A 27,854-nucleotide genomic window follows, 5' to 3' on the forward strand; every position below is an offset into this window, starting at 1 on the left:
CTTAGCTGAGCCGTCGTGGCCATCTAGTGGCCGAACGCCTACATCGCCGGCCCAGGGGGTTACCGGGGGCTGCGCTTTGGAGATGAAGCGCAGAACTGAAGTTAGGAAGTGACAGCACGCACATCACAGCATAAGAGAGACTTCGAAGCGGGAATGGCGCGAGGAACCTAGGGCAGGGCCTTAAGGCCTCGGGAGAGCGGGGCGCAGGGAGCGGCGGGGGAGACGGCCGAGCACAGGGAAAGGGGTGGGACTGGGTCCCGTACTTGTCAAAGTTGACATCCAGCATGCCCGCCTTCTCCTGGCTGACCCGTAACAGCGGTGTATCCAGCCGCCGAATACAGTCCTTGTCCAGCGTTGACGTCCAGTCTTGGAAAGTCTTTCGAACCAATTCATCGATGGCCTGAACCATCTGCTGGTAGGCGTGCACACTCTCCTCTCCGGTCCCGATGTGGGGCAGGAAGTGGGCACTAGAGAGACACTAAGCGGGGGGGGGGGGGGACAACGGGTGGCTGGAGCCCGCTGGCCACCATCCTCCGAGGCACCGGCTCCCCGCCCGCGGGCCCACACGGGGTGCGGCCTGCGGCGGAGGCCGGCCCCGACCGCCCGGGGGGGGGGGGGGGGAGGTGGGCCACACGCACAGGTGACAGGAGGCGGCCAGGGAGTCAGCAGCGCGCAGGGGAAGCACGGAAACTCGGGTCAGGAGAAGTTGGCAAAAAAAGTAAATCACGGGAGGTGAGGACAGAAGAGGTACGACGTTGAAAACCAGTACAGGCCCTTCCTCCCCAAGTCCCAGCTCAGCGACCGTGAAGCGGCCTCTGCTGTCCGCAGGCCGCCTGGGTCTCACCAGAACCAATCACACGACGGCAGATACCTCAAGAGCGTTAGACCTACGCGCCCAAAACTGCCCTTTAGAGGTTGTTGGGTTTTTTCTGGTTCTTCATGCCTGCTGTTCTAGACCAGGCCCTTCAAGGGCCACAGCTGCCCAAGGTCGTATTCCTCCTCTGACGGCCCAGCTTCCCAGACGCTGGGCCGGCTCCTCCTCTCCAGCTTGACAGGAAAATCCTAGCGGGACTCACGTTCCACCCATCACGCCCGCCGACGCTGTGAATCCCAAGCTCCGGCCCCGTCCTGTCCGGGCCCCACACCTGCCAGTCCCCCGGCCCACCCGGCCTCCCACCGTGGAGACGCTCTGGGGAAACTCCCGGGGCGGGTCCCCGGCCAGCACGGGGCACAGCCCCCAACCTCCACCGCCTCACGAGAACGAGTCTGGGGAGAGGCCAGGCGCTCACGTTCATGACTCTGTCGATGCGTCGCCGCAGGATCCGCACCCAGCGCGCCTGCCCAGAGAACTGGGCCACGTAGGGCTCCAGGTACGGCCATTTCTTGTTCAGCTCCCGGTTCACGAGGGCCAGCTCGCTATTGAACAGCATGTACAGGTCCACCGCCTTCTTGTCGTAGGTGCGCTTGATGGCCTAAGGAAGAAGGGAGAGAGCCTGAACCCGCGCCCCGGCGGATCCAGGGTCCCCCCCCAGGGACTCAAGCTGGAGGACACCTTCTCCCGGGGCCATGTGGAAACTCGGGGAGCAGAGGGAAGAAGAGGCTCTGGCAGTGGAGGACGGGGGGGGACGTGGGACGGCACGACTGGAGGTGGCACGGAGTCGGGAAGGATCAGGAAGAACTGAAGGAGGCAGAGGAGAAGCCGGGCGGGGCGGGGCGGGGCGGGGGGGGGGGGGGGGGCGGCGGCACCTCCCGCGACGCGAGCCGGTGGAAGGTGTCCAGCAGTAACACTCCCTGCTCCACATCTCGGACTAACTCGAAGGCGGAGGTGATCAGGTTCTGAGTCATCACCTCCAGGTCCTTGACTCCAGAACGAAACCTGCGCCGTTAGAGACGCGTGATGAGCGTGATGACCGGTGACTGGCAGGCGCCCTCACCTGCCTCAAGGCCACGCCCCGAGTGAGACTCCCCCGGGGCTGATACCGAGGGCCTCCCCGGTGCCAGGCACCAAGGGCGTCACGTGCCCGACTCCATTCGTTCCGCAAAGCGATACAGTGAGGTTGGGTTCTACCACTAGGCCCTCTGTTTTAGTGGAGGAAACAGGCTCTCACTGGTTAACGGGGTGTGCCCAGCATCACCTACTGCGGGCCCTCCTCCAGCCCCGCCCCCTGTGCCCCGCCCCACCCCGCTCCTCCCCAGCCCGGGGCAGGGGCGGGATGGGGGGGGGCACTCTCACCTGTTGTAGTCTTCGTGCCAGGACGTGTTCTTGACATCCAGGATGCCCCCGCGGACAGCCCGCAGCATATGGAGGTTTTTATGAAAGATGTCCTCGATCTCCAGCAAGTTCCGTGTGATCTGGGGCCCCTGGGCCCCAAAGAAGCAGGGAAGGGGACCCTGCTTGCCGTCTTCCCAGCGGGCAAAATGATACTGGCAGTCACAGACCTACAACGAAGTCAGCGAGCGTCAGGCCTCCCTGCTCTTGTTTCTGACCTCGCAGGCCCTGAGCTCTTCGGTTTGGCTCAAGATGTCTAAACACCAGGGAGGACCCACCAGACACAAGGAGCTACTGGGATGAATTGGGGCTGCAGAATGAACTAGAAGACACCCGGGCAGTGATTACAGGCAAGGGTCTAAAAGGACGGGACAGAGGTGGGGCACACAGTTATGCAGAGTCCAAGCAGTAAGCTCCCGGCTCAGCCTCTGCCCTGTCTCCTCGGCCCCTGGCCGGGGTCTGGGGTCCACTGTGCCCGCCCCTCCCTCCCTGACAGTCTGCCCACCTCAATGAGGTCCTTGCAGCGCTGCACAAAGGCATCCACCTGAGCGAATATGCTGGTCTGGTCCAGGACCCAGCCCCGGTTGGAGAACCTACATCCAGAGAAAGGTGGACCGGATGAAAATGTAGGAAACGGCCTGCGCGAAGCTCCAACTGGGAGTCCTGGGTCTGGGGGGCCTTAGAAAAGGGGACCCCAAGAGGCAGTTTTCCTGAGCCCTGAAGGGAGGAGACGCAAGATGAGGAGAAGCAGAGAGGAGGCAAAGCATCTCCGTTCTAGAAGTTTTAGAACTTCAGACTTTCGGGCCAAGAAAGCCAAGAAATCCAAGAAAGGAGGAGTGAGCCAGGAAGGATTCCCGGGACGAGGGAGAGGAGGAGCCAGGGCGAGGCACTAGAGTATCTGCATCCCGAGAGAACTGGGACCGGGTCTCGGAACCGGAATCCGTAGGCTTTAAACATCTGCGCTCAGCGGGAGTGGCAGGGGTGACAGACGGGACCGTGGGGGACGCACGGCGTACTGGGTATGCATCTGCACAGCCTGTAGGTAGTGGTCTTTCCAGGCCTGGCAGCACGAGATGCAGCCCTGGAGGTCCTCCTTGCTGGAAGTGACGTAGCCCTCGAAGATACGGTCCAGGGAGATGGCGTGACAGCACAGGCGGATGATCTCATTGCTCATCTGCGGACGGGTGGACGGGCGGATGGGTGGCCCGAGTGGCACCCACCCCTTCCCCGCCGCTCCCTGCCGCAGCCCGGCTCACTTCCCGGCTCAGCGCCCCGTCTCAGTCAGCCCAGATGGAACGTGGGTCCCGCTCCTCAAAAGCCGGCGTCCCTTCCCAAACCCCCCTCTCGCCCACTGCCATGCCCGGCTTTGGAGATGAGAAAACAAGGGCCTTCCCCTCCTGCCCAGCTCAGCCTGGGCGTCTGTGCCGCCTGCCTCCCCCCCCCACGGAAGCAGGCTGTCCAGCCCAGGCCCCCACCCCCACCCCCGGGCCGCTCCTCACTGCCTGAAGCTGCAGACTTTCTGCCTAGCGATGCCCCTTCCTCAGGGAATCGGGCCCCTCTGCTAAAGCCCTCCGCCCCGCCCCTGCGGAACGCGCACCTTTCGGAAGAGGGAGGTCAGCCTCTCCCGAGTGTTGTAGTGGGGAGAGTTGACCCAGATGATGCGGATGAGGCTGATCAACTTGGGGAGCTTACTGGAGATGTCCTTAGGCTGCATGTAGGCCAGCTCCTGGTAGGGCTCCTTCAGGATCGACAGAAACGTCAGGTTTGACTGGGCCTGTTGGAAGCCATCCTGGCAGGGAAGACCAACCGGGAGTGAGTCCCGTCCGCTGGAAAGAAGCGGCCCAGAGCCAGCACCGTTTGCCCATCTGGAACCCCGCCCTGACCTGCCTCTCTCAGAGCCTAGCCAGGCACCTCAGGTCTCCGTGGGCCCTCAAGACCCGAGTTCATACCTGTCCGCTTGGGTTCGTGCTTCCCACCACGGGGCCTTGGTGTCTTTTCTCGTGGGGAGTCCCATCTCTCCCACCAGACTGGGATTCCCTACGCTCAGGGTTTGTGAGCTCAGGGATGGTCCACGCCATCTCCCTGGACCTCCCAGCGTCTCCAGCTGAATTCAGAACCGCGCACCGCTCAATAACTGTTCATCGACTGACCGCACACCCTCACGGTTTCACCCAGTATCCCTCACCGCCCTGGTCTCAAGCAGGGTTCTAAACTTTTCCACGTAGCTGTGGCTCAGTTCCCTTAAGACCTAGCTCAAAATCCTGCCCGGGAAGAGAAGGCCTCCGCCTTCTCTGCCTGTATTCCACAGATCACTCTGCCCTTCTGCGAGTCCCCAAAGCTAACAGAATCATCTCGTCACGCTTTATTAAATTTATTTTTTAAGTGTTTGTCTTGCAATTCTCTTGGCTGAACCCTATGGGTTCCTCTTTGACCCGATGCCATCTAGTGATTCTGTCTTGTGGAAGCCTTATTTTCTGAGCTGGACTGTAGGGGTGGGGTTCATGGAGACAGATTATAGGGGTGGGGCTCATAGAAGGTACTCAGTGTTTATTTGTTGACTGACTGCAGTCTCCCTAATTAAACCATAAGCTCCTTGGGACCTTGTGTTTTCCTCCTTGTGTACTCCCGCCCCCCGCAAGTGCAAGTCCAAACACTGGGTGGATGCTTACTCTGGCTCCTTCTCCTTAGCACCTGATATTGTCCCAACCACCGTCCACTTTCTGCTAAGCCTCTATCCTTTCTTTTTTTTTTTTAACGTTTATTTATTTTTGAGAGAGTGAGAGAGAGAGATCGAGAGTGTGAGCAGGGGCGGGGCGGAGAGAGAGGGAGACAGAATCCGAAGCAGGCTCCGGGCTCCGAGCCGTCAGCCCAGAGCCCGACGCGGGGCTCGAACTCACGAACGGCGAGATCATGGCCCGAGCCGAAGTCGGACGCTTAACCGGCTGAGCCCCCACCCCGGGCGGCCCCTTAAGCCTCCATCCTCTGGCCCGCTCCCCAACCTGGATCTGCTGGGCCAGTTTCATAAAGGGTGCCAAGTAGGACGACTTGGCAAGGTGCAGGATGGACTCGATGTGCTTCACTCCCTCCTTCACCAGCTGTTTACTGATGCCAGACAGGTCCATGCACCGATTGCGCCAGAACTCAATCTCCTCCAAAGGACCTAAATTTTCTCCTATCTCCACAGACTCCTGGGCACTGAGCACCTCCTTTATCTGCCGGGTCCAGTGGATCATGGAGGCTGCGGGGGAGAGCACAAAACCTCTTGCGCGTCTTTAAACGCCCCCCCCCCCCCGTGTGTCCTTCCCGCCGCCGCCCGCGCAGCCCTCCCAACCCGGCTCCTTCCTCGGCCTCTGGGCTGCCCCTCTGCTGTCCCCTGGGCCCCGCAACACACTGGCAACGGCAGCCACTCACTCTCCAGCCGCTGCACCAGCTCCTTGTCCTTAACTACCACCTCAGGCTCCATGTTCATGGCCTCTGCAGGAATGTAGAGAACCGTGTGCCCCTCCAGTTTGTAGCGAGTATCTACGGAAAGGAAAGGAAAGGACCGCGGAAGTTCACAGACGGGAATGAGTTTATGCTACCCCAGTTCCAACAGTGGTTGGTATTCCAGGGCCCAGGAAGTATGGGGGATTTCAGGAGAACGGGCAAAAGAAACTACGACTCCTCATTTTTTGACATCAAGAGGGAAAATGACAGAAGGCAAGAGGGAAACCTCGTTGAGGTAAAACAAGAGATTATCATAAAATAAGGTCAAAGATCTGGACCACGTCTTCAACGTTCTCTTCTACGATGCATGCACTCCCCCCAGGAGCCCCATACCGCCCGCGTTTCCCCTGACCGCACGTGTACTCATGAAATACCCAACTTTACGTTTGAGCGGATCTGGTCAACCGTCGACGGCAGAAAACCGTACCTGTACTGGGAGGCAAATTCTGCACCCTGACCCACGCGTTCAGCAAACGCACACAGGCACCGACTCCGTGCCGGGCCGCACAGGTACTCGGGATGAATCTCCCACCCGCCTCGTTCGCCCCTCCCGTCGGTGGGGCCCCAGACAGGAACCAGGCACGGGAGGTTTTCCGCTCACCTGTCAGGCAGGCCAAGAATCTGTGCAAGTGAGAAGCAAAATGATTTCGAATACTCTCGGGCCAGGTTGCGTTTGCAAAGATCTGAGGGGCAAAGACGCCACTGAGCAGCCGAAGCAGGGCCGGGATGTAGGAACCACGCACCGTCCCAAACTGCACGGTGGCCTCGAAGTTCTCTGGAGTGATGGGAACCGGCGCCTGGCGTATGAAGTAGACGATCTGGTTCTGCGTCTGCATGGAAGACAGTAGGTCAGAGATCAGCGTCCAGACCCCAGCATGGTACCCCACAGAATCTGAGGCGCCGATCACGAAGGCCTGGCTGAGGTCTCTGTCACGTTCCCTTAGGGCATCCTGACTCCTCTCCAAATGTGTCACGGCGTGCTTCCTGTGTCTTTCAGGGGACATAACAGAGTCCACACCCAGAACCACAGGGAGGAAGTGCAGAGAGCATGTCTTGAAGGGAGGGAGGGACTGTGTATTCTGTCCAACTTGGTTCCGGAACCTAGTACAGTTGACTGGGACACATTAGATGCTCCATAAATGTTGGACAGATGGGATGGAATGAAAGGGATAGAATGGGGGAAGCACTTGTAGGTATAGGGAAAGCTGGAAGGAGAGGAATGGAATTAACAGGCAGTTGACTTGGGTGTTTCCATTTCAGCTGCATAAACTTCTCTCCCAATTTTCCATTTACCCCTCAACTTGGTTAATGGTGAGTTTGTGTGGCTATTGTCGTTGCCCACGTCCAGAAATGTACAGCTTTCGTGTAGTTAAAACTTTACAATTTTCAAGTTCCTGACTTCCCTACATGCTCAGAAAGGCCATTCCTCCCTAAGATCAGATCTGCCTTTCGTGTGGGCGTGCATTTGACTACTCTTTACAATTTAGTTCATTCCAAAAACTGAAAATGAAGCACAAAGAAGAAGTTAATAACCATCCATCTTCCCACTGCCCAGAATTAAATTTTGGCATTTTGGGTCTTTCTTTTTTTTTTTAAAGCTTAACACTATTATTTTTCTTAAAATGATATATATATGTAACACCGTATGATTTCCCTCCTGTGCAGTATTCAAGAAATAAAACGAGCAAGGGGGAAAACAGAAAGAGGAGCAAACCAAGAACCAGACTCTTGGGGTGCCTGGCTGGCTCAGCTGGCTTTTGTGTGCTGGATTACTGGTGTGTACGTGTTAAGATTAGTGAGTGTGTGTGGTATATTGTGCGGTACGTGTGTGGTGCACATTGGCGTGATTCTAGGATACGTGTGGTTTGCCTGTGTGTGTGGTGTAAGTGTGGTACGTATGAGTGAGAGTGCATGCAACTCTTGATCTTGGGGTTGTGAGTTCGAGCCCCACGTTGGATGTAGAGAGTACTAGAATAAATAAATAAACTTAAAAAAGAGAGAGAGAAAAGAAACAGACTTTATAGGGAAGAAACTGATACTTTCCAGAGGGGAGGTGGGCGGGAAGATGGGTGTAATAGATGACAGGAATTAAGCAGAACACTTGCCATGCTGAGCACAGGGTGATTAAAATAAAAACTTTTTAAAAGGCGGGGGAGGAGCCCCTGGCTGGCTCAGTCAATAGAGCATGTGACTCTTGGACCTGGGGTTATGAGTTTGAGCTCCATCTGGGGCACAGAGATCACTTAAAAATATCTTTGGGGTGCCTGGGTGGCTCAGTCAGTAGAGCGTCCGACTTCGGCTCGGGTCATGATCTCGCAGTTTGTGAGTTCGAGCCCCACGTCGGGCTCTGTGCTGACAGCTGGGAGCCTGGAGCCTGGAGCCTGTTTCCGATTCTGTGTCTCCCACTCTCTCTGCCCCTTCCCTGCTCACACTGTCTCTCTCTCACAAATAAACACTAAAATTTTTTTAATAAAATAAAATATCTTTGAGGCACCTGGGTGGCTTGGTCAGTTAAGCATCTGGCTCTTGATTTTGGTTCAGGTGATGATCTCAAGGTTCATGGGATCGAGCCCTGCGCTGGGCTCTGCATTGACAGTGCTGAACCTGCTTGGGAGTCTCTCTCTCTCCCTCTCTCTCTCTCTGCCCCTCCCTCCTCCCCCTCAAAATAAATAAATAAAAATTAAATAAATAAAAACATAAAATCTTTTGGCACCTGGGTGGCTGTCAGTTGAATGTCAAGAGTTGGATGCTTAACCAACTAAGCCACCCAGGCACCCCTAATATTAATCTTTATTTAAATGAGTTGAACGTTCCTAGATTCTTTATTCCTGAGTTCTTTATTTGGTTCATTTCTTTCTTTTCTAAGATTTTATTTTTGAGTAATCTCTACACCCAACGTGGGGCTCAAACTCATGACCCCAGATCAAGAGTCTCACGCTCCACTGAGTGAGCCAGCCAGGAGCCCCTATTTGGTTCATTTCTTAATGGAATAGATTTCCACTGATGATAAATATATATATTTTTTTAAGTAGAGTTCTTTCAAGATTGAAAATGACCACCTCTTTGTTGCCATTGTATTTGACCATCTCGGCTGGGTGTAATACCCTTGGGGCACACTGTCCTTCCGAGAGAACTCTGAGTGTGTTCTTCCTGGTGATCAGAGAAGTGGGCGACCAGCCTCATGTTTCCTCGTGGCAGACTATTTGTTTTTTGGCGAGGGCTAAGTCATTTTTTCCCAATTTTTTGTGTTTTAAATAATTCCAACTCATAGAAAAATTGCAAGAAAAATCCAATGAACAGCACACCCTCCATCTAGATTCATTATTGTCAACATCTGTGCTTGAGGGAACCCTCTTGCTCGCTCCCTCTCCCAGCTGAGCCATTTGAGAGTTAGCAGTAGACATCGTGATAGGGCGCCCTTAAATACTTTGGCGTATAGCTCTGAAAAAGGCTATTCTCCAACACATCCAACACCATAATTATCACACACTCAGAAGACTGAACTTCATACAATACTTGATATAATACACAATCCATATTCAATTTTCCCCAGTGGTCCAAATAACGTCACATACGGCTGTTCTTTGCCACCCAGGATCCAATCCAGGATCACACATAGCCGTGTCTCCTCAGTTTCCTTGCATTCCACACGGTTCTCCGGTCTTTTCCTTTTTTTTCTTTTTCTTTTTCTTTTTAGTTTATTTACTTATTTTGAGAGAGAGTGCAGATGGGGAAGGGGCAGAGAGAGAGAGAGGGAGAGAATACCAAGCAGGCTCCATGCCACCAGCGCAGAGCCCAACGTGGGGCTCAAACTCACGAACCGTGAGACCATGATCTGAGCCGACCTGAGCCACCCAGGCGCCCCCCCCCCCCCCCCCCCCCTCTTTTTTTCTTTCTTCCATGGCACTGATCTTTCTAACAGTCCAGGCCAGTTGTTTTCCAAAATGTCCCTTAACTTGGATTTATCTGATTGTTTCCTCAGTATTAGATGCAGGTTAAATCTTCTTGGCAGGAATACCACCTAGGCGATGTTCCCAAAGAATTAATTCCCTTGGAGTTCAGTAGCTTACCTAAGACGTGTGTTGACATTAAACATTGTGTAACAAATTTTGTGGAAGAAAAGTATGCTCTGCCAATTCCCAGATTCAGGTCCTTCTGCAGGTCAAGGAAATTCTTTGTGTTTTATCTTTAAATTTCTATTGTCTCATTCGTTGGCACTCTATATTAGATCACCTGTCTTATTAACTTTCCTTTAATCGTGTTGTCATTGGCTTTCTCTTCCTCGTGCACTATGATGATCTCGAGCCTCTCTTCCCTGGCAACTCGGGTCTGCAGCGATCGCTCGTCAGTCCCTCGCTGTTTCTAACCTACCGGGTTTTGTCACCTGCTGCTATGTTCATTTCCTAAAATTTGCAATCTCCGTTTTATGTATTTCCCATGTTGCATCATTTCACCTCCCAGCTTTTTAAAAATTGAATTCATGCTCTTGTTAGGTTTGTTCCTAGCACAAATTCTGTTGTGAGGAATTTCCTTCTGCTTGGCTCTTTTCCTCCTGTGTCTGCTTTGTTCCATTTGTGTCCCCTGGATGTAATATGCCTGCGGTTGCCACGCAATTCCTCTCCGCCTTCCACATGCGTGAGCAGTTTCTGTGACCCCATCTTTTCTGCTCTAACAGACTGTGGGTGACTCCTTGATGTCCTGCTGGGAGAGCGTGTTTCTTTCCCCCCTCCAAGTGAAAGGATCGCATACTTTACGCTTTATTCCCTCTAAGAGGATAGCATGAGGGGATGGGCGGGTGGTTCAGGCTAATTTCAAAAGAACGTAAAATCTCTGAGAAAATACCTGGGCGCTTTCTTCCTTTTCAGGTTTTTGTTACATGCCCTGAGGGTCCCATCTTGCTGGGGGTCCACCATTCCCCTGGGAAGAACATTTCTGTCACTCAGAGCACAGACCTTTCATTGGTCCCCACTTCATCAAGTTTCTTAGATTAGATTATGCTTCTTTCCTTCTTTACTCTTGGGTGTTGTTTATTTGTTTTTTCTGGTTTTACCTTTTGCTCCTTTTATCAAAAGTAATAATTCTTTTAAAAAAATTTTTTTAATGTTTATTTATTTTTGAAAGAGCGAGACAGAGCATGAGAGGGGGGAGACACAGAATCCGAACCAGGCTCCAGGCTCTGAGCTGTCAGCACAGAGCCCGACACAGGGCTTGAACTCACAAACTTGTGAGACCATGACCTGAGTCAAAGTCGGACGCTTAAGCGACTGGGCCACCCAGGCACCCCAAGAGTAATAATTCTTTAAGGAAGTTCAACTGGCCATCTTGACCCAGAAGCATACAACTAAGGCTGTAATCTCGTTTAGAATGTATTTCAGCATACCAAATAAATTTTCTCTTCCTTGAGGCATAATTGACAAATGAAAATGTATAGATTTAGGGTATACAACCTGATGCTTTGATGTATGTATACACTGTGAAATGATCAGCATAATCAACCGAATGAATATATCCACTATCTCGGTAGGTACCCTTTTTTTCTTTTTCTTCTCGTGTGCATGTGTGTGTGCAGTGAGAACACTGAAGACGTACCCTCTTAGCAAACTGCAGGTGAACACACATGGTAATTGTGGTTACCGTGCTAAGAGATCTCCGGAACCATTCACCTTGCATAAATGAAACTGTACCCTTTCCCTCCGGTTGTGTTGAGATATAACTGACCGATAACACTGTTAGTTTAACGCGTACAACATGATTTGATATATGTAAAGTGATGATCACAGTAAGTTTAGTTAACATCCGTCACCTCACGCACTTACAATTTTTTCCGTCTCATCTTGAGAACTTTTTAAGATCTACCCCCTTAGCAACTTTCAAATACGTGCTCTTGCTAACGATAGTCACCGTGTTGTACATTATATCACCAGAACTGGTTTCTCTTAAAACTGGAGGTTTGTATCTTTTGACCGCCTTCAACCATTTCCCCTTCCTGCCCACCCCCTCACTCTAGCAACCGCCAATCTGTTCTGTTTCTGTGAGTTTGGGGTTTTCCCCCCCTAGATTCCACACATGACTGAGATCATACAGTATTTACGTTCCTCTGACTTATTTCAGCATAATGCCCTCAAGTTCCATCCAGGATATTGCAAGTAGCAAGATTCTCTTTTCTTTCTTTCTGTTTTTAACTTTTTTAGGAGAAAAAAAACTGAGAATCAGAGACCATCTCCACGCACTGTCGGTGTGGAGCCTGATGCGGGGCTCAGTGCCATGAACCACAAGATCATGACCTGAGCCTAAACCAAGAGCCCGCTGCTTAACCAACTGAGCCACCCAGGCGCCCCGGGCTTCTGTTCTTTCTCACTGCTGAATACTGTTCCATCGTGTGTACATGGAACTTTCTTTATCCATTCATCCATCGGTGGACACTTAGGCTGCTCCCATTGCTTGGCTATTGTAAATAATGCTGCAACGAACGTGGGGTACAGGTATCTTTTTGAGACAGTGATTTCATTTCCTTTGGATGGATGCCCACAACTCGACTGCCAGATCATAGGGTAGTCCTGTTTTTAATTTTCTGAGGAACGTCCATCCCATTCTCCAGAGCGACCGCACCAACTCACATTCCCACTAACAGTGCACGAGGGTTCCCTCTCCTGCACACCTTCACCAACATTTGCTGCCTCTTGGGAGTCTATTTGACGATGGCCATTCTGACAAGTGTCAGGTGGTATCTGATACCTCGCTGCGATTTTCACTTGCATTTCTCCCATTGATGATATGGAGGCACCTTTTCAAACACCCGTTGGCCATTTGTAGGTCTTCTTTGGGAAAATGTCTCTTCAATCCCTCTGCTCATTTTGTGATCAGGCTGTTCTTTTTGCTATTGGATCGTAGGAGTTCTTTATATACTTTGGATATTAACCTTGTATCAGATAGACGATTCACACATATTTTCTCCCAATCCTTAGGTTTGCCTTTTCATTTTGTTGATGGAAGAAGCTTTGCTGTGCAGAAGCTTTTGGATTTGATGTAGTCCCATGTGCGTATTTTTGCTTTGTGGCCTCTGCTTTTGATCTCCTCGTGCCCTCTGACCAACATCTGCCTGTTTCCCCCTGCTCTCCCCAGCTGATTCGATTTTTAATGGAAAACTTTTCTATATTTCCCAATTCTATTCACCGAAGGATCTGTTCTTCCCCACGGATTTTAAATGCAATTTTCAGAGAAAATGCTTACATATATGCGTCTGTGCTTGGTGTCTTTAACGTTGCATATCAATGTATGTTCCTGTCCCAGTACAGCTCTGTTGTAATTACTTCAGTTTAATTAGAAGAGATTTTCGTATTCACAACTCTCCAACATTACTTTCCTTCTTCATGCATATTTCTGGATACATATTTTTTAATGTTTATTTTTGAGAGACAGAACGTGAGTGGGGGAGGGGCAGAGAGAGGGAGACACAGAATCCCAAGCAGGCTCCGGGCTCCGAGCTGTCAGCACAGAGCCCAACGCGGGGCTCGAGCTCATGATCCAGGAGAGCATGACCTGAGCTGAAGTCAGATGCCCAACCGACTGAGCCACCCAGGCGTCCCGACTGGATATATTTTTAAATCTTCACGTAAGGGATTTAGGGACTTTGGCACTGTGGTGGGAGTTGCATTAAAATGGTACATTTCTTTTTAGATAAAGGATCTTTATAATATTAAGATTCCCACCCAGAAACAGGATATGGCTATTCAGTCAAACCTTCTCTCATGGTTTCATGGCCTGCAACAAACTTGCTTTCTTTCATATAAATCCTACACATTTTTGGCAAACTCCTCTTCCTTTTACGAATGAGATCTTTTCTTTTTTTTTCCATGATGTTTTGTAGCTGCCTGACGCCAACGTACAGGAAAAAGCCGCAAGCTATTTTTGCTTTTGTTTGATCTGGAACATTTCCCAAATCGTGTCACGGCACTCGGCCACGTTCACCTTCATTATCGTTATCGTTTCGTGTACGTGCTGCCAATAAAAGCAAAGCAAAGGCCTTTCTCTTTTCCAACACTTTATTTCAAAGGCTTCGAACATATAGAAAAGTTACAAGAGGTTTACAACAATGACCTATATACCCACTGCCCAGATTCCACCACTAACGTTCTACTCTGCCCGTCTTTTCACCGTCTCCCTACCCGTGGCTTACCCCTCGCCGATGTGTCTTCCACACGGTTGAAAGCGTTCTCTCTCTAATCCACGAAAGGCTGCGCTAGTTCCCTCCAGGAGGGAGGCCAAATTCTCCAGCATAAACACAAGGCCCTCCGCGAAGTGACCCCAGCCCGCCTCTTCAGGATCGCCTCCCACAGCTCTTTTCTTTGCACATAAAGCGTTCTCTGCCGACACAGCTCTCACCCAGACGCGATGAAATCGGACTTACCTTTCTTTTCCAGCTCGAATGTCACCTCTGTCGCCAGGCCTTGCCAGCATCCCCCTGGCTATACTGTCCCCATAAAGTTCCTATTCAGCTCCGCCCGTGCATCCTAACACATTGTGAATAGTTTCTACACGTCTGTCTCCCCCACCAGACCACGAGATCGCCGGAAGCAAAACCCTGCCTCATGCCTCTGTATGCCGTCAAGCGGACCCACCGCGGGGCCCAACACACCTGGGGCACAGGAGGTAAGACTCAGATGACGGAGGGCCGCAAGCCCTCAGCTCCCCGGCCGACCCCCTCGGGGTCCGGGAGAGCCGAGCACCCACCTGTACAGGCATGCCCCGCTCCAGCGTCAGCCCCACACAGGGGTCGATGAAGATGGTGACGACGGGTTCCGAAGGGTCCCGGGCGAAGTGCTCCAGGACGGCGTCGTGCTCCGCTGTCCATTCCGCACCCGCCAGTCCCGTGAGCACGGCTCGGGACAGGAAAAGGGGCTTCTACGGGAGGGGAGCAGAGGGCCGAAGCAGGTACAGCTGTTAGGAGGAGTCCTTTCCCCCATTCACAAGCGCGCGTGGGGACACGGGACACGAGGCGAGAAGCCTGACGGCTCCAGGATGCTGAAGGGAAGGCTGCAGAGAAGCCGAATGACGGGTTTCAAGCTTCTGAAGAAGGCAGACAGTGAGATTCCCTTGCTCCAACGAGTGAAACTAGACGGACCACAGAGGAAAACGGGGGACACGATCTTCCCAAGATATCTCCTTCACGCCCGTGGTTGCAAAGACACCTCGCCCAGCAATCCTCGACCTCGGGGTAAAACTCCATCGAGGGACCCTGTAGGGTAGGAGCCTAAAGCAGGCAATCAGGCTCCAAGATGATGAGCTGGAAAAAGGAGAAGGGTGCAGCCTGCCCGGGGGGACACTGAACGGGAGACGTCAAGGCAAAGCCAACTGGCAGGGGCGCCTGGGGAGCTCAGTCGGTTAAGTGTCTGACTCTTGATTTCGGCTCAGTTCATCATCTTATGGTTTGCGGGTTCGAGCCCCAAGTCAGGCTCCACCCTGTCTCTGTCTCTCCCTTTTTCTCTGTCCCTCCTGTGAGTGCATTCCCTGTCTCTCTCTTTTAAAGAAAAAAAACTAAAAAAAAAAAAAAAAAAAAGCAAACTAGCATTAGCAGAGAGGGAGAACGAAGGGGAAGAGACAAGACTGGGAAACACCAAAGAACGCACGAGTTAGACGGCAAAAAAATTATAAGTGGTGACTAGAAAAAAAAAAAAAAAGTCTGGAGAACTCCTCTAAATGATTAAAGGAACCGGAAGACAGGAGGACAAACGCGAGGAGTCACCCTGTCCTTCTCCCGGTGCTCCCGGAAGATGAGAAGGAATCTCCTTCACCTGAAGTTTCCAAGTCGAGAAAGCTTCATGCTCTGAAATGTCTCCCATGTAGAGGGGCGCCTGGGTGGCTCAGTCGGTTGAGCGTCCGACTTCAGCTCAGGTCACGATCTCGCGGTCCGTGAGTTCGAGCCCCGAATCGGGCTCTGGGCTGATGGCTCAGAGCCTGGAGCCTGCAGCCTGTTTCCGATTCTGTGTCTCCCTCTCTCTCTGCCCCTCCCCCGTTCATGCTCTGTCTCTCTCTGTCTCAAAAATAAATAAACGTTAAAAAAAAAATTAAAAAAAAAAAAATTAAATGTCTCCCATGTAGAGCCAAGGGTGGACCAACGAGGAAAACGCAACCACCCCAGGAAATAAACGGACGCAAACGGACGTGTCGTGTCGCAAAAAGAGAAACTGAAAATATGAAAAAACCGTTCAGTGTCACTTGAAATCAAAGAAGTACAAATAAAAATAGCAAGGATATAGCACACAGTGCTCGGCTGCTAACACCCGGGCCCGGAGAGTTCTTGTTCCTGGCACGAAGCCACAGCGCGCACAGCTGGGCCTCACGCGGTGAGCCTGTCCCCGTTTGATTCAAGGCAGGGGAGACAAGGGGCGGGGCGCCTGGGTGGCTCAGTCGGTTGAGCATCTGACGTCAGCTCAGGTCACCATCTCCTAGTTCACGAGTTCAAGCCCCGCGTCGGGCTCTGTGCTGACAGCTCGGAGCCCGGAGCCTGCTTCGGAACCTGTGTCTCCCTCGCTCTCTCCCACCCTCTGTCCCTCTCTCTCTGATAAACAAACACTGAACAATAAAAATTAAAGACATTTGAAAAATCAACAAACAAAAAAAGGCGGGGACACAAGGAAGGGAAAGTGAAGAGCCCTGTCCCTCGCGCAAAGCCCTGTCCGTCTGGAGGGGTGCGGGGCACGGAGAACTTTCTCGTGACTCAGCGAGCTGGATCTGTGGCAAGCAGGCTCCCAGTGGAGAGGGAGTAGACGCCAGCGACAGGTTGGAGAGGCCTCCTCGTCCTCCATTTTACAGCTAACCTCGGACTGACTGGCTCCCGGGGAGGAAGAGTTGGCTCGGGAAATCCCTAACTTACCACATCCGCCTCAGGCTCCGACAATTCTTTCTGTGCCTCGGGCTCCTCCGATGTTGGCTCTGGGAAGAACAAAAATTCAAAAATGAGGGCGTTCCATGGGGCGCCTGGGTGGCTCAGTCGGTTAAGCGTCCGACTTTGGCTCAGCTCATGATCTCACAGTTCGTGGGTTCGAGCCCCGCATTGGGCTCTGTGCTGACAGCTCGGAGCCCGGAGCCTGCTTCGGATTCTGGGTCTCCCTCTCTCTCCGCCCCTCCCCTATGCACGCTCTGTCTCTCTCTCTCTCAAAAATAAACAAACATTTAAAGAAAAAAGGGAACGGAGATCAGGTACAACGCTGCATCACGGACAAAGCTCAGAAACGTGATGTTGGGTGTAAGAAGCCGGTCACAAAAGACCATATACCGTACGGATCCATTTACGTGAAATGTGGACAGCAGGCAAATCCATACAGACAGAAAGTGGATTAGCGGTTATCAGGATCTGTGGGGCAAGGGGAAGGGGGAGCGGCTGCCAAAAGACTAGGGTCTGGGGGCGCCTGGGTAGCACAGGTAGTTAAGCGTCCGACTCCTGGTTTTGGCTCAGGTCTCACAGTCTGTGAGTTCAAGCCCCGCATCGGGTTCCACACTGACACTGCGGAGCCTGCTTGGGATCCTCTCTCTCCCTCTCTCCCTGCCCCTCCCCGCTCACTCTGTCTCTCAAAATAAATACACTTCAAAAAAATGTTTTAATTAAAAATAAACAACTAGGATCTGATGCAATGAGGAGTAAAGATATAGGGTGAGCTGATGCCAGCCTTTCAAGGTGCTTCAAGTGGCTTTCTCGGGGCAGGGGGGAGGGGAACAGGATGCAAACGCTCTAAAATTAGGTAGTGGTGATGGTTGAGACAGTTTTGTGAATATGCCCAAAATCACTGAATTGCGCCTCAAAGGGATGAACTTTGGGGCACCTGGGTGGCTCAGTAGGTTAAGGGTCTAACTTCGGCTCGGGTCATGATCTCATGGCTTATGAGTTCAAGCCCCACGCTGGGCTCCGTGCTGACACCTCAGAGCCTGTAAGTTGCCTCGGATTCCGTCTCCGTCTCTCTCTGCTCTCCCCCACTCGTGCTCTGTCTCTCTCTCTCAAAAGTAAATAACAAGACATTAAAAAAAATTAGGAGCACCTGGGTGGCTCAGTCGCTTAAGCATCCGACTTTGGCTCAGGTCATAATCTCATAGCTCATGGGTTCGAGCCCCGTGTCGGGCTCTGTGCTGACAGCTCAGAGCCTGGAGCCTGCTTCCGATTCTGTGTCTCCCTCTCTCACTGCCCGTCCCCCACTCACCCTCTGTCTCTCTCTCTCTCTCTCTCAAAAACAAACAAACATTTAGGGAAAAAAATTTAAAGGCATGAATTTTATAGTAAGTGAATTCTATCCCAATTTTCTGTTAAAAAGCCGACGAGGGGGGCACCTGGGTGGCTCAGTCGGTTAAGCATCCGACTTCGGCTCAGGTCACAATCTCACAGTTTGTGAGTTCAAGCCCCACGTCGGGATCTGTGCTGACAGCTCAGAGCCTGGAGCCTGCTTTGAATTCTGTGTCTCCCTCTCTCTCTGCCCTTTCCCTCCTTGCTCATGCTCTGTGTCTCTCTGTCTCTCAATAATAAATAAGTGTTAAAAAAATATTTTTTAATTAATAAAGAAAGAAAAAGCTGACAAGGGCAGGAGTAGACGAGTGGAGGGAGGGAGGGGAATGAAGGCCAAGCAGTACTAAGATTATTCTAGGCCTTCAGCTTCTGGCCTTCCATTGCTCTTCCCACATGCAAAAGCTGGGGCCCACGGAAACCGGCCCAGCTCAGTTGGCACACTCGTTTCTGCCGCACCCACTCTGGATGCCGAAAATACCCAGGAGGGTGTGTTTCTACCTCCTGATCTGCTGCTCACACAAGAGACGGGTAAAGCCGGTGGGTTTCCCACCCGCCATGGGCCAAAAGGAAGAAGCAGCAAATGAGACGGAGCCAAAAGACTTTGGGGAACAGGACACTCCGACTTCAGAAAGGAATCCCAAGAGGGGAGACTGAGGCACAGAAGCCAAGAAAGAAAATCATGAAAAAGATGGGACAGACGGTTCCAGGAGCTTGGCGGTGGTGAGACGGGTAACCAAGAAATCTAATGCCCTTTGAGAAAACTGAAGGCATTCAAGATGCCAGATGGAACCAAGGCCAAGGGGAAGAAGACTGAGGCAACCTCAAGGGTAAGTTGGGGGTGGGGGGGCGCCTGGGGGCTCAGTCAGTTAAGCATCTGGCTCTTGATTTCGGCTCAGGTCATGATCTCACGGGTTTGTAGGATGGAGCCCCACATAGAGCTCTGTGCTGACAGCAGGGAGCCTGCTTGGGATTCTCTCTCTGCCTCTCACCCGCTCATGATTGCACGCATGCACTCTCCAAGTCGAGGAGTAAACTCGAAAAAGAAAAAAAAAAAAAAAAACGTTGCTTAAAGAGTATATCGGTTTCGTCTCCTACAACACAAGTTATATATATAAAATCCGAGTCATGAGATATGCAGTAAAAATGTAAATAGCAAGCTTGAGGGGGCGCCTGGGTGGCTCGGTCAGTTAAGTGGCTGACTTCCGTTCAGGTCACGATCTCGCGGACCGGGAGCTCGAGCCCCGCGTCGGGCTCTGTGCTGACAGCTCGGAGCCTGGAGCCTGCTTCCGATTCTGTCTCCTTCTCTCTGTCCCTCCTTCTCAAAAATAAACAAACATTAAAAAAAAATTGATTGTTTTAAAAAGCAAGCTTGAGGATGACAAACACCAACTCAGGATAATGGTGGCATCTGGAGAGAGAGAGAAGAGCTGGGGGAGATGTGGCAAATGGAAGGACTCACGGCCACAATGTAGTCGTCATTGGGTGATGGGTACATGGGGGTCCATTCTGTTATTCCCTATACTTTTCCTGACTTGCCTGAAATACGGGTCCATAGCTTATCCAAAACCTTGGGGTGGCGTAGACTTCAGAATGTACAATTGTCAACGGAGTATGACACACGATCCCCCTCCCCCCACCGCCTCCGGCAGACTCTCGACCAACACGCCACAATCTAACTTTTACAGCCAGTAGCACCGCAGGAAAACATTCGAAAATACACACTAAGTGGTTACATTGACTGTAAGTACTCTCCTGCCAGTTTGGTTTATATATTACCACCAAATAAGTTTGGATGCCAAACTCTGTGGGAAAAAAAACTGGTTAGCCCTTAAAGTTTTTCTTTTCTTTTTTTTTTTTTTTAATTACAAATATGGGGGAGCCCGGGTGGCTCAGTCGGCTAAGCGTCCAACTTCAGCCCAGGTCATGATCTCACTGTTCCCAGGTTTGAGCCCCTTGTCGGGCTCTGTACTGACAGCTCAGAGCCTGGAGCCTGCTTCGGATTCTGCGTCGGATTCTGTGTCTCCCTATCTCTCCGCTACTCCCCCACTCATGCTCTGTCTCTCTCAAAAATAAAAAGAAACATTAAAAAAAATTTTTTTTTTATTTTTTTTTTAACGTTTATTTATTTTTGAGACAGAGAGAGACAGAGCATGAACGGGGGAGGGGCAGAGAGAGAGGGAGACACAGAATCGGAAGCAGGCTCCAGGCTTTGAGCGGTCAGCACAGAGCCCGACGCGGGGCTCGAACTCACGGACCGCGAGATCGTGACCTGAGCTGAAGTCGGACGCTCAACCGACTGAGCCACCCAGGCGCCCCTTAAAAAAATTTCTTAACGTAAAAAAATTAAACACATACATACATACATAATTAAAATTACAATATGGGGGCACCTGGGTGGCTCAGTCGGTTAAGCACCCAACTCTTGATTTCGGCTCAGATCTCGATCTCACAGATGCGGGATGGAGTCCCGCGTCCGGAGGAGTCCCAATCGAGTACTTGCTCGGCTCGGAGCCTGCTTGGGATTCTCTCCCTCTCTCTCTCTCTGCCCCTTCCTTGGTTGCACACACACGCACAACTACTCTCTCAAAATAAACAAATGAACAAACAAATAAAACTACAAATGTGGGATTATAAACCTGTCCTCCTTTTCTTCATGGGAGTTGAGGAACACCTAAGGAAGCAAAGGTTGTCAACAGAGACCTCCAAAGGGTGTTTGCCCACTTACCCACCTTTACCAATGTGTTTACCCTCCCCCTTTATCCCTGCATCTGCCATAACAAAACAGCACGGGGGCGCTTGGGTGGCTCAGTCGGTTAGGCATCCGACTTCAGCTCAGGTCATGATTGCGCGGTCCGTGAGTTCGAGCCCCACGTCCAGCCCTGTGCTGACAGCTCAGAGCCTGGAGTCTGTTTCAGATTCTGTCTCCCTCTCTCTCTGACCCTCCCCCGTTCATGCTCTGTCTCTGTGTCAAAAATAAACATTAAAAAAAAAAAAAACAGCACAGACTGGGTGGCTTCTAAACAGCAGAAACTTCTCTCTCCCATTTCTGAAGGCTGCAAGTCCTAAACCAACCAGGATGCAGCATGGTCACCGAGACCCTTCCTCTGGGTCACAGACTTCTCACCGTGTCCTCACATGGAGGACTGAGGCAAGGGATCTCTCTGGAACCACCTTCCCAAGGCACTTATCCCATCCATGATGGTCCCACCCTCCATGATGGTCCCACCCTCCTGATCTGATCAGAGCACCTCCCAAAGCCCCTACCCACCAATCACATCACATCGGCGTTAAGATTTCAACATATGAATTGGGGGAGGGAGGGGAACAAAACATTCAGACCATGGCCGGCCCCTCTGTCTCCAGCAGGGACAGACCTCAATCCCCTCCCCAGCTCCAAAGAGTACAGGGATCACTGTGGGTGTCAGAGATGCTGTGGAGGTCCCCATCTCCTCTGAACCTCTGCTGGGTCAGCTGGAATGCTCCCCACCAAACGACAAAAAGGCTTAGAGCTAAGGGAGTCATAGATTCTTTGTATTGGATGGTCAAGGCTTTCACTGAGAATCTCCTTCCCTTCTCACACTGGAGGAGTCTCCAGGTTGAACCTCGCTGCGCCTCCTGCTCCCTCTGCATCCCTGGTCCAGGCGCCCAGCCTCCAGGAGCTAGTTCCATTTTTTTAAAAATTTTTTTTTTTCAACGTTTTTTATTTATTTTTGGGACAGAGAGAGACAGAGCATGAACGGGGGAGGGGCAGAGAGAGAGGGAGACACAGAATCGGAAACAGGCTCCAGGCTCCGAGCCATCAGCCCAGAGCCTGACGCGGGGCTCGAACTCACGGACCGCGAGATCGTGACCTGGCTGAAGTCGGACGCTTAACCGACTGCGCCACCCAGGCGCCCCAAGGAGCTAGTTCCATTTTTAAGGCTTCTGGGAGAACTCAGAACAGAACATTTTGCTGGTCTCTAAACTCTGGATCCTAGGTATCCTGTGGACCCTGGACCTCTCTCCCACACCCATGCTTAACCACTGTTAATACGAAAAGAGGATTCTATTTCTGTCCCTCTTCACAGGCTGCTTGCAGTGGGAAAATGTGGGGGCTATACTTAGTTTACAGTCCTATCTACACCGGCCAGAGCTCCAAGGCACGGCCCGGCGACAGCAACTGCTACCAAAAAAACCTTCCAACCCACAGGAGAGGCATCCCTGAGATCAAAGCCGCAGGAGGCAGCCTCTTTAAACTCTCTGCTCCCTCCATCCAGACATGGGGCTTCTTTTTGTGTGTGTGGCCCTGAACCTGACCCTCCTGAGTCTACCAAGGCTCCGCCAAAATGAAGGCAGAGACGCAAGAGCCTTGAACAGATGGGAGAAAGCCGCGCTCAGGCTGAGGATTCAAAGGGCGGCGAAGCAGGCTGAGTCTCCATGGTGATGGGCTTAATGGAAGAAAACCATTATTTGTTTTGCCACCCAGGGTGAAGATGGGAAAAAGGAAGAGATCAAACCCTCCTCGGTGTGGTCAGAGCAACCTGGAACACTAGAAGTGAGGAGGAAGAAGAGGCTAGGAGAAAGAAAGGACCGGCTAGTGAGCTCCGGGGTCACTGGGTGGTTGCGGGTTGGGGGGGGGGGGGTACTGTGAGGAGGGAAAGAACAGGACAAGGCTGGCCAGGAGGAAAACACAGAGACAGGAGCCCAGCATCAGGCCTGACACTCCACTCAACTCCCCCACAACCCTCAGACCCTCTTTGAAGACACACATTCTGCCTTCGAGCTCCTCCCCAGCGTGTACCCACCAAGCTCCTCCTTGAAGGAATCGGACTCCGGCTGGGGAGGCAGGGCGGCGTCCCCAGGCTTCGAGGCCAGGGTGGCCTCGGAGGCTCTTTGGCGGGCACCACGGCTGGCGCTTCCCTGGCCACTCAGTCTCTGCTTCTCTTCTTTGCTGGACATGGCGCGGGCAACACCTGCGGACACACGGGCAGCTGGGGGTCCGCAACCGGATCCACGCCTCCTGGCCCGTCCCCCCTCCATACACGCGGTCCCTTTTGAATTCATAAACTGAGACCCCCTCCCCATATCATACTCATATCTGGGGATACCTCACCCTGCTCCATCAACCAGCCAGGCGTGGTCACACACACCTTCAGCCACTTTACCCCTCAGGGCCATGGGTGGAGAGAAGGCCCGGGGAGGGGAAGGCCGTCCCCCCATCCCTTGTCATATCAAGTCACCCAAGCAAACCAAGATGATTCTCCTCCAACCCTCCTTTCCTCCTGCGATACCCCCAGCAACGGGGTGGGGGGGGGACGTGGAAAATTCTCCTCCTACCCACACTAAAATGTGCCACCCCCTTAAACAAAGAAACGCAGTATTTGCGGGTCGCCTGGGTGGTTCAGTGGGTTAAGCATCCAACTCAGGTCATGATCTCCCCGTGAGCGAGTTCAAGCCCCGAGTCGGGCTCCGTGCTGACAGCAAGGAGCCTGCTTGAGATTCTCGGTCTCCCTCTCTCTCTCTCTGCCCCTCCCTTGCTCACGTGCTGTCTCTCAAAACATATAAAGAAAAAGAGAAACGGTATTTGCAACACATCTCTTTAGGTTTTCATTGCTGGGGGGGTAGGAACTCCGGTTTGTGGGTGCTGAAAACATCTCTTCGCATAGTTGACCGAGGAACCCTGAACTAGGCCACAGTGAAGCCCAACCTCATTTGACTCCTAAGGCGGAGAACAGACTGGCAGAAGGAAGGAGAAAAGTCACCCGACACGGAATTTCCAATTGTGTGTGGGGGAGAAGAAAATGGGGCAGGAGGAAGGCCTCTCGGGCGGAAGCAAGGGCGTTCGCGGCGGCCCAGGGGCACTGTGTGATTGGCCGGGCCTTCCGGCTCCAGCCCGACAGCCACCTGTGGCTGCCACAGGCATTGATCACAGGTTATGAGTTCCAGACTTGAAGGATGCGTGCTTTGCTCCAAGGGGAAGCGTTCTGTTAGGCCAAGGCATCGATAAAACCAACCGCAGCCCAGACAGGGGCCTCCAGAGAAGCGGCCTGCGGCTGGAGCCTCCCGAGGGGGGAAGGGGGGGGCGTCCGCGGGCGAGGCCGGGAGCACCCTTCCCAGGGGCTCACCCCCAGATCCGCCAGGGCCGACCCCAGAAGGGGCCGCTCCAGCAGCCTGAGGGCTCGCGCCGTCACTCAGGAAGGACGCAGGGGACCAGCGGCCAGGTCCTCAAAGTGGCTGCCTGTCGTCGACAAACCTGCCCTTGCAGGGGCTTCCTCACCCCACGGTCACAACTGCCCCCCCTACCCCCGCTGCTCCGTCTCAACGCCAACCGCCCCTTCTTCTCCCCTCCCCCACATCTGCCCTTTCTCCACCTCCCCTGCCCCTTCTCCCCGGACACGGCCGCCCTCCCCTCCCCCACAGCTACCCCTTCTCCCCGAAGCTTCCCCCGTCTCCCCTCCTCCTCTTCGCCCCCGACACACACCTCACTACGCCGACCCCGTCCTCCCTAGGCCGCCGGACCGGCCGCTCAGTCTGGGAAGTTGCCCCGAGAGGCCCGCTCCCGCCCGCGCCTGCACGCGTCGCCAAGGCAACCACGGGCCGGGACGGGTGAAGCGGCCCGGGCGCGTGCCCGCGAGCCCGGCGTCCTCGGCGCAGGCGCAGGGCGGCTCCGCTCCGCCGCCCGGCAGCCCGCCCCGGCCCGCGTGCGCCCCGCGGGGAGCGGGGGCCGGAGGGCCCGGCGAGAGCCACCGTGGCCGGCAGGCCGGACGAGGCGGGGTTCGGCCCGAGGACAGTCTGGAAGGGCCGAGGCTGAGGCCACGAGCCACCCTCCCGCGGGACGGCGAGAGCGCCGGCGGAGCCCCCGCACCGACCCCGCGCCCCGGTCTGCGGGCGCGCTCCCGAGCGCGTCCAGCAGGTGGCGCCCGGCGTCCCGCCTGCGGGGCTCGTGGACGCTCTAGAAGGCGCTCCAGGATTTCGAGGCAGCCGCGGCTGCAGCTGGGTCCGGGGGAAAAACCGGGGCTGGAGCACCCCTGCCCTCCCGCTGGTTTCCCTCGTCTGAGCTCGGACTGGGGTCTCGGAGCGCCTGGCGGCGCGGGGCGGGGGAGGGGAGGGAAGAACGGAACTGGAGTCTTTGGAACCTGAGGATCGGCTCTGGGAAGCGTCGCCCGTTTTGGGGGGAACGGGAGGCGGGGACTCCCTGGGGAAGGTGACCGGGCCGGGGAGGGGCTCGGCTTTCCGTGAGAACAAAGGCTGAGTCCTGGGGAAGCCAGAGGAGAGGGGTGTGCCATGGGGGGGCAGACCTCAGCCGGTGCTAGGGGGCGCTGCGGGCCGGGGCCGCGGAGGGGGCGCCTGCAAGCCCGGGCCGTACCTGCGGCGCCAGAAGCTGGAAGGAGGCCTCGGAGATCTAGGGGGGGAGGCTGAGTCAGGGGAATGGGTAGGCACCCTCCCTGCTTCCATCAATAGTGCCTAATTAAGACAAAGCCAGCAGCGAGCCCACTGATTACATTTCCATGAGGAGCTAAATTGATGACATTTTCTTTGCCGGATGCGGAGGGGGGAGAAGCTGGGACCTCAGTTGCCCCTTTTTCTGGTTGCCGTTCACACCTGACAGATCTCGTTCTGCCCGTCCACCGCTGCAAGGCCGTCTCGGGTACCCCTGAAGGGCCCTTGGGTTAATCCACACCCATCCTAATCTCTGCACCCCACCTATCCTAATCTCCAGCATTGGTAGCCCCTGGCCTGGGCACTCCCCACCCCTGCCATCCTGGAGGTAGGTTCCTGGGCTCTGCTGGCCCCCTGCCTGGGCCGGAGTCCCGGCTGAAAGCAAGGATTGAAGTAGTGAGGGGTCCTGCCACACCCCTAGCCAGCTGCGCAGCGAGTAGGGCTAAGTGGGTGATAGATCCCCTAGCCAAAGAGACAGCGGGTGGCAGAGAGACGTGGCATGATTGGCCAGATCCCCCAGGGAAAAGTCCCCAAGGAGTGAAGATTTGAGGGGAGGCATTGGGTGGGGAGTCTTATAGGCAGGGCTCCTGGCTCCCCGGGGGAAAAGAACGCAGTGTAGACCCCGTGTCTTTTCTGCCTGCCCCCCCCCCCCAACCTTGGCTGTACCTAGGGATCCCAGCCCCCTCCATTATGCTAAATAGGTAATCAAACATCTCGCTTTGCTAATTACTGCTCAATCCGATTAAACGCTGCCGAAAGCTCATCAACAGAGGTGGAGGTGGGGGGGGGGATGAAGGGGAGCCAACCACAGCTGTGAGGGGGGTCTTGGCCCTGGGGGAATGAAGGGGACAGCTGAGACACACGGCCAGGGTACCGAGACTCAATACCTCCCAAAGGAGAGGGACTGGAGGGTTGTGCCCACAAGCCCCTTACTCTTGCCGCACCCCCCAGCCTCAGCCAGGCCTTCCCCTCCCCCCAGACCTTCATTACCCTCAGAACCCAGGCATCCGGCCATTCCCACAGCTACACACACCCCTGTCCCAGATTTAATAAGTTCTGTTCTCTCACGGTCAATATTTGATGTCTCAGAGCCATCTCCACGGAGAGAGGGGGACTCTTCCCTTGCTTCCCCCCCTACCTTGGCCGTCCTTTGCCCACCCCAGTCTCTTTGTGCCCCCAACCTTCTCTAACTAGCTGACTTAATGAAATGATATTAAAGTCTTAAGCAACTCCAAAAGAATGGTTGTTATGGTGAAAAGAGCGGGCAGGACGCCTGGGTCCCCGAGGGGAGCAAGGGCTGAGGAGGGGGAGAGAGCCACAGGCTAAGGTCTAGAGGCCTCAGTCCCCAGTGGGGAGCAGCAGATTTGGGGTGAGCTGGGGGCCGGACCTCTGGATCTTGGCGGGAAGTAGGGGATGGGGGCTGGGAGAAGGTGGGAAGCAAGGACATTCAGGGAGTCAGGGTCCCGGCCTGTTGTCCAGAGCATCCGTCAGGGATGGAGAGGCCAGCGTGGGGGGGACCGGGCCTCTGTGCCAGCAGCCTCCTGCTGACCGTGCCCTGGGCCGGTCCCGTGAGAACCAGAGTAGATATCTCTCCAGCCCTGACTCATCCCTCTTCCCCCCTTGTCCCCCAGCAGACCCCCACAGGTGATTTGTAGCTGATGCCCTCACAATGGCAGGGGCCAGGAGAGAGTCGTTCCGGGACACGAAGGGCTGAGAGCTTCCAGAGGAGGAGAGAACAGAGGCCAAGAGATGGGGAGCCAGGCGCCACCCCCACCTCCCCCCACCCATCCCCATCCCACTCCCCTGGGGACCCTGGCCCAGCCCCAGTCCCCTTGGGGTGGTGGGAATACTAGGACATTTGGCTGGGGCTGATTGATGAGGGAGGAGGCAGCCACCAGGGCACCAAGGAGGTTGCTGTTTGCTGAGCACACAGATTCCTCCCCACTCGCCAGCTGCCGCCCCCCCAAGGCTGCTCAGTCTCACCGCCAGCACTGGGGCTGCAGGGAGCTGATGCCTGGGCTTCTGAGGGCAACCGGGGGAAGAGGGGGAACCAGGACCCCAGATGCTTCAATCCACCGCGGGAGTCGGGGGGGTTCCTCAGACCCGGTGCCCTCAGAACTCGTTTGAGGACCCCACCTTCCCTGCCACCTTTCTGACCTCTCTCCTCCTGCCCGGTTTTCGCTCCTCTTCAGACCCCCCCCCCCACACTCTCTGAACGTATCCCAGCCTGCCACATTTCTCCCAGCCCGATCTTGAAACTTTCCCGGGAGGCGGGGGGGGGGGGGGGCCCTATGTTCCTGATTCCCCATATAGCCCCTTAGGAAACTCCATTTTTCTTTCTAACTGAAACCCCACTTACGATGTCAACCATTCCCCATCAGAAATTCCCACCGCAGCTCTTTCCTGAAA

At 54.0% G+C, this 27,854-nt stretch overlaps 1 protein-coding gene across 1 annotated transcript in view; it reads right to left on the bottom strand.

Annotated features, from left to right (window-relative positions):
• Positions 1–24,668, bottom strand: part of DNAH2 (dynein axonemal heavy chain 2) — a 93,408-nt gene extending 68,740 nt beyond the window's left edge. The window contains exons 1-14 of the mRNA XM_049635364.1: positions 24,487–24,668; positions 22,811–22,978; positions 16,629–16,687; positions 14,486–14,656; positions 6,357–6,585; positions 5,681–5,791; positions 5,269–5,507; positions 3,867–4,058; positions 3,286–3,443; positions 2,775–2,862; positions 2,234–2,439; positions 1,747–1,876; positions 1,290–1,472; positions 264–478 (exon numbers count right to left, since the gene is read on the bottom strand). Of these exons, the coding sequence (XP_049491321.1) occupies positions 264–478; positions 1,290–1,472; positions 1,747–1,876; positions 2,234–2,439; positions 2,775–2,862; positions 3,286–3,443; positions 3,867–4,058; positions 5,269–5,507; positions 5,681–5,791; positions 6,357–6,585; positions 14,486–14,656; positions 16,629–16,687; positions 22,811–22,964 (2,135 nt within the window). The 5' untranslated portion in view covers positions 22,965–22,978; positions 24,487–24,668. The remainder of the gene's footprint in view (positions 1–263; positions 479–1,289; positions 1,473–1,746; positions 1,877–2,233; positions 2,440–2,774; positions 2,863–3,285; positions 3,444–3,866; positions 4,059–5,268; positions 5,508–5,680; positions 5,792–6,356; positions 6,586–14,485; positions 14,657–16,628; positions 16,688–22,810; positions 22,979–24,486) is intronic.
• Between the last annotated feature and the right edge of the window lie 3,186 nt (positions 24,669–27,854).

Source organism: Panthera uncia, chromosome E1 (assembly GCF_023721935.1).
Source record: "Panthera uncia isolate 11264 chromosome E1, Puncia_PCG_1.0, whole genome shotgun sequence".
NCBI lineage: Eukaryota > Metazoa > Chordata > Mammalia > Carnivora > Felidae > Panthera > Panthera uncia.